Here is a 9,653-nt window from a genome sequence, read left to right on the forward strand (position 1 = left end):
TGTCAGAGAGAATAAGGTGTGATGGGGAGGCGGAAGTGTGCGTCCGATACGCGGACGCACACTTCTGCCGAAGCCACCCGGGTGCACCGAGAGACAGCTGTGGAGAGGGAGGCAGAAACATACACAGACTCTCACACACACACACACACACACACACACACACACACACACTCTTTTACGAGGCACTGTTTTCAACGTGCCCGTTCACACATTGGCAAGCGATTAATACGTGTAAATTGTGGCATATTGTTACATATGGCACCTTTTTTTTAAGTCTCTCCTGATTTAAATAATATAGGCTCTGAAAATCTATACAAGGTGGCAGCATGTATATTGCATGGCATTTATATTTAAAAAAAGGTCACATTCTGGCCCTGCTGTGCTCCAGTGGGCCCAATTATGCTTTCTGGGCTATGCATGGGAATCATTTTATTAGAGCAGTGTTGACATGACGGTGTGCATTCCTTTGAAAACGGAGAGCATCTTACAGGTCGGTCAGGTTTAAGGGGCTTGAATGTACACCACTTCACAGAAGCTAAATGTCATGCTAACAGACTACAGCTGAAAATGTCAAAGACAAATCATTCTGGAAATACAGAAACATTTGCAATACCATTTGACCTAAAACAAGGAAACATTTATCTGCATGAGCAAGTGTTTGTGTGGCACTTCAAAAAAAACCCCAAGCACATCAAAACCAGGGAGCTCTTGCCACGGCGGGGGCGATGCCAATGCAAATGGAGTGTGACACCCCAGGGATCTGTTGGCATGGCACTGTGGAAAGATGGCGCTGGGTGGGCAGCGGCCTTAAGCAGACAAGTGCTAAACCCTGCCCCAGTTTCAGGCCTAATTTAACACAGCTCACATTGGTCAGCAGGGCCCAATGTACCGGACAGCGGCCAAGAATCTGGGCCCAGGTAGCCTTCTACAATCTGCAGTGGGACTGTGAACACCACAGACATACTGGAGGTCCACAGCTGACTGCAGAGCTAAACTTGTGGCTCACAGCATAGTTTATTTCTGTTTCCTTCACTAAGAGTTTATTAAATCCCAGTACTTGCATTGGTATTGTGTTTCTGTTATTTTTAAACATTTCATTTAAAGGAGAACTACTGTTTATTACACCTTGGGCTTTGAACGCCGCATTGTAATGAGTTAATTGCTGCGATCTGGGACCTGGGTTCTCAGGTTGGCCAAAGCTCCTCCGGAGCCACAGAAGAAATTATGCAAATTGTACGACTGTTTTACAGGTAGTACTCTGGTGGCTAACACGTTGACTTTGACAGATTCAATTGTCCCTCCTGAACGTAACTTTACATGTTTGAAACCATGAGAGTTTTGCTGCAGGCGGGGAGCGCTCCCGTCATCGCGACCATTCGGTGTACGGTGGTCTTCAACTTGTTTCATACTCTCAGACGTCTTTGGCCTCGGCTCATGCAAATGGCGGAACATGTCACATAACAAATGTGGTGCGCTCTCTCCAGCACCAAAGAGCAGCAAACCGGGTAGTTACTTTGGTGAGTCGGTGTTTAATTTGGCGTGTGTTTGATGCACCGACTCGTTTTGTGAGACCAATCAAAAGTGACTAAAAATGAAGATACCGCTTCCAAGTACTGGATCTACCTTCTCTCCGCTCATTATCCCGGTCAAAGACGACATCTAAAGACTGGCAACAAGGGGTTACGCGGACAGTCTGAAACCTTGGTCACATAAGAGGAAGCCTAATTTGCCTAATTAAGAAAGTATTTCTGATTCTGATCTGAATAATAATAATTGCTCCATCTTGAAGGGCTATTACGGAGCAGTAAAAGAATGGGCCCTTTCATGTGCCTGGCAATTAGTAAGCAACAATCTGTGGTGCTGCAGCCTTAAAGCAGCAGCCGGCACAAGATGCTACAGACAGCAACAAGCAGACACCGGGATGAACTCTCCTCCGTCCTTTCAAAGTGGGCTGCTGCAGATCGGGGAGGAACACGATATAATCAACTTATCCTTCCCTGCTCACTGGCAGAGCACATGCTATCATTACTGAAAATTGTATTTGCTATGCACTCACCAAAAGATAATTGACCTAGAGACCGCTCTAATGACTGGCCACGGGGGAGAGAGACGGAGCTCAATGAAAACACCACTCTGAACCCCCACTTTGTTCCAGCAACCCCCAAACACACATGCGCTCATTTGGAAAACTAAATACATCCAACCTCAAACATCACTGCCAATGTCGCAGTTCAGATTCATACCGGCTGTTTCGCTCTTTTCACTCGTCAGGATAAGAAGTGAAAAGAGTAATAAGTAAAAATGTAAAAGTGAAAAGTTGTAATTATAGAATACATGGTGGCTCAGATGTTTGTGGCACCATTTAAAAAAAAAAAAAAAGTTAACAAGGCAGCTACCGTTTGTACCCGTCTACTCTGGCCTACCCATTTTCCACCAAGACGTTGTGTTGGTTAAACAACTAAAAGTGACAAGTGGAATGACAATTGTGACGTTAAGTTCTTTCTGCGCACAACAATTACAGCGAAGCACTTGCTGGCAATGAAAATCTCTTCCGACAATGCAAAAAGGTACAAGAGAAAGACGTACACATAGTGCAAAAGTTCAAATATAGGGGGGGAAAAAATACACATCATACAATAGAATACAATAAAATAAAATGTAATATGAAATATGATAATGAGGTAGACTGAGGTTGTGCAGTAATGCAGTCAATGTATGTGCTCAGTAAGAACCGGCTGCGCACAGGTGGGAACAGAGAATGCATACGGTGATGGTTTACGATTTACACACACACACACACACACACACACACACACGTACGGGAACATACTAGAGGGCAACAGAAGCTTTGCACACTGGTGATTTCAACACACTTCTATGAGGCTACTTTGCGTCTGTCCACATCCACAAATGTCTGCGTTGATTTTTTATGTCATCCACACAACCTCTAAAACGTCCTCCCTGGAAAAAAAAAGAACAGACCGCATTGTACTGACACACTGGCAAACTCAAGTCAACCACAATCTGTTGTTGCCACAAACTTTGGATTACATACACAAAAATGCAGCAGGGACATTTTCAAACACTTCTTTTAAACTTCTCTCAGGTGGATGAAAACCACCATGCTGCTCGGGGGGAAATCAGGAAAGCGCGTTCCCTCTTTCTGTCCTCCTGCTCTTTTAGTCCATCCTTTTGAATTTTTGGATTTTGTTAAGCGCCACAAAGGGAACCTGAGATCTGTGCCGAGATCTGGGTGGGCGGCATGTCAGAAAACTGATGAAATAAGACAGTATGTCTCGAGGAAAATCCGTTATGGCTTCTATTGTAGCTTCAGGGTGAATGAAGCACAACACGTGAATCAGAGAAAGTCTGAGAAGAAGAACGCTTGTAGAAATAACGCGTGGATTAATGGGGACTCGGATCAGATCGAGCGCGTGGATCTGGGAGCGCAGCCAGGCCTTCACTGAAGAGCCTCTTCATGCTCTTTGCTTCCACAACACACACTGATTGCCTGAAGAAGTGGAATCTACATCCTATCGTGCTCCTTTGATTATTGCTTGTGGCACGAGGGGGGTGGGGGTTGGGGGGGGGGAGTTGATCCCAAAGCCAATTTACTGCTTTTAGCTTGTCTCAGGATGAATTTCCATTTAAAGTGGGGAAAACGTTATCTTAATTCCAACAAAGGAAGAATTTTCAGTACCAGCCTGCAATACCACATTAACGAGTTTTATCCTTCTGTCAGAATATGTTTATCTCGACCACTTGAATCATACAGCATGTAGCTTGGGAGCCATATATAGCGATTTTCCCTGTATTGCCCAGGACGAAAAAGGTCATTACGCTAGCCTCTGTAGCTAACGTTAGCGCTTGTTATGCCAGCGTGTCCATGCCTCATAAACCCTTGCAGAAAGTCGGACTGTGGAAGTTAGACTATCACCGTTACCCTCGGCCCAGGTCAACGCATACTGCGTTTCAGGATGCACTGGTGCTATACACGTCTGAATGTTTGCGTGCAGCTGCTCCCTGCAGATGCAGCAAACACTCGGCATAGCAGAATGCATTTAATTGGAAGCGCCGGCCATTCAGATGTAAGTTGAGTCGGACGCTCTAGGCCCATTGGCTAGTCAGTTGGCAACGTGCTGATTGGCTAGTCAGCTTGACATAAAACCAGGGTGAAAATTCGCAGCTTGTAGCTTGTAACTTAGCTGACGCATTCACAGATGGGACATTTCTGTGTCCGTCTCTCGGACTTTGTGAAACCTCACAGTTGAAAGTATTCCTGCACAAATGTTATTCTACGCGTGTGCACAAAACTTTTTCATTCATGCAAAACTTTATTACACATTCAGATACATGTATGCAATTTTGTTTTGTGTGTTTTTTTTTCCCCACATACACACACAAAAGGTGATGTACAACTGCAGGCTGTGAAATTATTTGTGACCATCATTTCACGAGCCTTATTTGATTCTATGAACTATGACGCTCTACCTACCCACTCTGCCCCTCAGTTTTGCACATGCAGGGGTCAACGTTGACTATTGGTTTTGGTCTCCTGGGTGAAAGCCCTTTGTTTGACCCACCTGACCACACAGCTGCTGTGTTCGACGCGTGGAAATAAGAGCGACAGCTGTAGGTTATTTTAATATCTGAATATTCTTAAGAATTAAAAGTGCATTGCTCTCTGACAGGGTGTACTTGCATTATCATGCTTTTACATTAGCATTATATCAGTGGCATAAAATGGTCTTAAAATGACAATAACATTGTTTTACCGCAATTATTTCTGGGACAATATACATCGTCCAGCAATATCGTGACAGTTCTGATGGGAGGCTCCTGTCCCAGTGGGGCAATGGTTGATCTTGTTTTCAAATCGAACACATGCCGGTATGACCTCAGCAAACCCATGCTGCTGTTTCCATTCAGTCACATTTCTCCAGGAAATCTGTGAGGAGTTAAGTAAGTGAGGCCATGAACTTACGGCCGGATGATGAGGTTTTAGATCTGGATCCAGATGGATTTAATCTGCACTAAACTTATGGCACATGCTATCTGGATTTCTGGCCGGTCAAAAACGATGTCCCACTGTCTTGTAGTGAATAAAACTAATCTAAAAACCAATCAGTTCCATGTTTAGGTTCAGATTTTGTGCCCACGTCTTCTGTCATCTCTCTGGTGCAGTGTGAGGATCTGGACTACCTTGCTCTCCGCCAGATAACCAGCACGAAGAGCACTCCTTCAAACAGAGGCAGGGAATACGAAGACGTAGTGTATGCAAACAGCGCAGGTTACAAACTCATCTTTGCAGATGTTTTGTGACTGAAGGATGCACACAATGGGTTTGGTGAAAACGCGTAACGTTAACTTTATTAACCAGAAGCCAGACAGGGCACTTTTAAATGTTAATGAGGCATAACGTATCTGTACCGTTGCTATGGTTCCTTTCGGTCTAGTCTTAGCCCCAAAAGAGATGATGATGATGATGATGGGTGTTTCAGGTATAAGTAAGGGAAAAGCTTGCCAGGGACGGCTTTCTTTAAGCAGGACTCTTACACGTTTCCTTGGCCAGCTGGGTTTCAGTTTCATAGGACTCCAGTACCACTGTAATGCAGGAAGTGCCACAGTGTACATTTCTGCAATTCATCAGAGGCTTCTTCGGCTTACTTTGTGCACAACATGGCAGATTTAGTGGTAATCTGGCTGCTCTTTAAGGATATACACAGTCACTGTTTTTTTCATCCTCTTGTCAAGGATGAAAAAAACAGTATTAAAAAGTTTAACAATTTCACAAATCACCTTGATTACCTTGTCATTTAAACCCCAGAGATTCCAAGGGAGTGAAGCACAGCTCGCGTTTCGGTTTGCAGCGGTCCTTTTATTTACTGCATGACGGCAAGTGATCAAATGCATTAGAGGCTATCACAAGCAGGACACCTGAGAAGACATTGTTTGCTTTGATTATGGGCACTTTATGTGCCGCTGATGATACTCAACTCAACTCATCGTAATCTTAATCATGGTAAAAATGCTTTCCGGACGTGTGTGGATCAGTGCTGTAATGCACACCAGAGACTGCACGAGCACAGCTAATTCCAGGAAGCTGCAGTTCAGCCTTTATTTGTGACAGTGCTGCAAAGACAAGGGGCGTCGGTTTTGCCTGACAGTTCGTCTAACCATTTTGTTGCGTGACACCTTGGGCTAGGGATAAGTTCCACTGTGGCAACTTAAAGTCACTTCTTTCTGTACATCCATGTGTGTCAGTTGTGGCAAGTAGATGAGCTATAATGTGTTGCATTAGCCTGGTGAGCTAGCGGTTAGTAACTGATGAAATAAATTCAAAATATAGCTTTGGTCGTGGATTGAGTTTGGGTCTCAAATTTGGCAGGACCTGTCAATACTGCTCCGAAAAAAATGCAGGGATGGGCCGGGTTCAGGTCTCGGTTTTGGGCTCGTACAGAATTTAAATACGCCTTGCAAATGGAATCGAAACAAGGACTCGCTGCTCAGGGCATGTGCGGGTGCCACTCGGCTATTGGGTCGCCCGAGAAGCTACCATTTAATCAAGCAGCAAATGACCTGATTAAAAAAAGAGGGGGGAAAAAAAATCACATAATAGGTAGAGGGCATAACATTTTCGTCCCACCCGTGAGCCATGCTAATATGCAGAGAGTTCAACTGAACCTGGCCTAAAGAGATGTGAGTGAGGAAGGTCAGGTGAATACCAGACTGACTGGAGCGAAGCCCATCACAGTCCCCAGAAGGCCTTTCGATACAATTAACTGGTCTCAGATAGGAAGGAAGGGGGAGAAGAACGAGGGAAAACACCAGTTACAAAGGATGACTGAGCCTAACAGCTCAATGTGAAACGTTACACTGCCCCGAAACAGAGTACCGGGGTCCACCACCAAACAGCAAACATGAATATTAAACTGTTTTTTGTTTTTTTTGACCCTGTTCCACTCTGACTGCCTTTATTCACGCTGGCACATGTTCCCGTTAGCTTTCATGTGCTTGTGTTGCAACAGCCTCTTCAGCAGCGGCGACGCGACTGGGATCCAAGCTGATGAGCAGCTCCAGTAGCTGGCGGGCTGTCTGGAGGCCCGCGGCACAAACCAGCCTGACACATCATTTAGCCAGCAGCTGAGAGGGAGGCACATCTCCCAGAGCTCTGAGCCAGCCAAATAAGACATTTTAACCTTGCCTTACCTTGCGTTAGAGAACCACGAAGAACGCATTCAGATTGCTGATACCGGGGATCGAGGGATCTCGGATATTCGGGAGCGGGGACTGAGAGCAAGCTGTTGTGGTTTGGCCTGGAGGGTCCTTGTAGGGGACTTGCCGCAGGTGGTACCAGGAGAGAGGAGGAACTAAAGCAGTTAGCTTCCACATTACAAATCTCTGTCAAAGTAGCCTATTCTTAAGGAGCCTGAGCCAACAAATCTGTGTGCTCCCACAGGGCTTCTTTAAAGGACGCAGCCTGGTTTTTGCTCTACACCGTTCCACATTCAGACTTTGATTTCTAACTGTGGAGAATAAACGGGATATCTGACTCCTGTATGTAGCTCTCCAGCGGATAGTTTTGTGGGGGGAAAAAAGCAAAGAGGCCCATATGACTCAGAAGAAAAATGTAAGCTGATTAGCTGATTGTTCAAATGACTACACGCAAACCTGTGTTTACGGTCCCATGGCGAGGACCTCGCCTAGAGAGGAGGTCAGCATGGAGGGACGGCGCTCACTTCCTGTCTCCTGCTGACAGTAAACGTCCATTTCTATTAGCCATGATCACAAGTCACTCCCCAAACGAAACCAAATACTTAGTCTTACAATCACGACAACGAGGGTTTCCTAATCCTAACAAAGTCGTTTTTGTTAACGCAGCAATGGGGACCAGGCAGGAAACCGTCATGTCAGCAGATTTCCACGGCCACACGGAGGTATAAACTTTCCAATTTGCTTTCAAATTTGCAAAAAACACATAGCAAGCAAATGAACATTTCCATACTTCCAAATGCTACTGAAACAGGAAAAAAAAAAAAAAAAGACATGCTTAAAATGTTAATGCAAAGCTTCAGTGGCTACTACATCATCATTCTTCATTCAAGTTTGGCTACCTTTGCATCCTAGCGGTGTGCTTTTGTACATTTTGGATAATAACCTGCAACGCGTGCAGTATCTGCAACATTAAATCTCAGGTAAACTGTATGAGATAATGCATAAATAGGAAGCAGTTTACCTTCATTTGATTGAACTTTTATTTCACTGTAAGCTCCATTCTGCAAAACCATTCTTATGTGGGGTTGTGTGTGTGTGAGTGTGTGTGTGTGTGTGTGTGGCATGACGGGACTACTGCTTGTCATGTTAAATGCTTTTGAACATTCAATAACAATATGGGACAATATTTTATTCAGGGCAAACTTACAGCAGTAACATCGCAGAGGTTACTTTGACCAAGCCAATAATATCATGGACAGAAATGATGGACTATAAAACACACCCATGCCAATTTATCCATTTAAAGAGAATCAAGTAAAACAAATAAACTCATCTTCCTCCGTAAATGAAGGCAAAATCTGAAATTGAATTTCCCTACGGACACTTTGGACCTTGATTCGGCGCAAAAACCATCAGAGAAGTCACTTCATTTCTGTATCAAAAGCAGCATTTAAACCACTACGGCTGCTTCACTCAGAGGCCATTTTCACATCTCTGCAGCTGGATGGATTTATGTCGGAAACCAGATGTGCTTAATGCAACCACCTTCAGTGCTTGAAGAAAGAAATGACCTCACGCTAACGGTGTAACGGCCTATTTTTTTTTCCGTTCCTCTGTCCATTCAAAGACAACAGCAAATCGTCATCTGGGGTCCCAGGAGTTAACCTCTTCACTGATGTCAAATTTATAGCATCTAGATCCCTTTAGCACCTACTTGGGGGGGGGGGTGATACAAATATAAGTAAAGTAGTGGTAGTAGTAGTGAAGTAGTATATTAGCAAGATGTGTTAATCACCGCATGAAATAACACAAAAACATCAGCGTCCCCTTCCTTCCTACCATGTCCTCCAAAAACTGCTCTGTTTCATCCTGTTGTCCCTGATTTCTCTATTTACTCCATCAGCTTAATACTGGGCTTATCCAACACACACACACACACACACCTAAACACACACACACAGGCTAAGAGTGTATATGTGAGTGTGTTGGTTGGCTGTGCCATGATGATGGATGACCTGGGTAGGTCTGAGAGAAAAAGTATAGAATAGATGTATGCAGATGGACTGAGAGGTCGTCATGGTGACCTGGATGGACACACACACACACACACACACACACACACACACACACACACACACACACACACACAGAGGAGAACAACACTCCAAATGGTCTTACCTTGCCAAACTGTTCAAAATATTGCTTCACATCTTCAATTACTGTGTTGGCTGATAACCCTCCTACAAATATTTTCTTTGTTCTTGTGACCATCTGGAGGGAGAAAAAGAGAGAGAGAGAGAGAGAACGAAGGAGGTTAGCGACATTTCACTCAGCAAAATAAGAATTATCAAGCGGCGTCTCGGCTGCTCCGTCATGGATGAAGGTCTGTGTGTGTGTGTGTGTGTGTGTCTGCATAAAGCCAGCAACTTTGCCAGTCA

General features: G+C 44.5%; 1 protein-coding gene across 5 annotated transcripts in view; it reads right to left on the reverse strand.

Moving 5' to 3' along the window:
* msi2b (musashi RNA-binding protein 2b) overlaps positions 1-9,653 on the reverse strand; it is a 160,316-nt gene that overhangs the window by 90,221 nt on the left and 60,442 nt on the right. For all 5 annotated transcript variants that reach the window (XM_070905486.1, XM_070905485.1, XM_070905484.1 and 2 more), the window contains exon 6: positions 9,394-9,486. In XM_070905486.1, the coding sequence (XP_070761587.1) occupies positions 9,394-9,486 (93 nt within the window). The remainder of the gene's footprint in view (positions 1-9,393; positions 9,487-9,653) is intronic.

The sequence above is a fragment of the Enoplosus armatus genome, chromosome 5, assembly GCF_043641665.1.
Source record: "Enoplosus armatus isolate fEnoArm2 chromosome 5, fEnoArm2.hap1, whole genome shotgun sequence".
NCBI lineage: Eukaryota > Metazoa > Chordata > Actinopteri > Centrarchiformes > Enoplosidae > Enoplosus > Enoplosus armatus.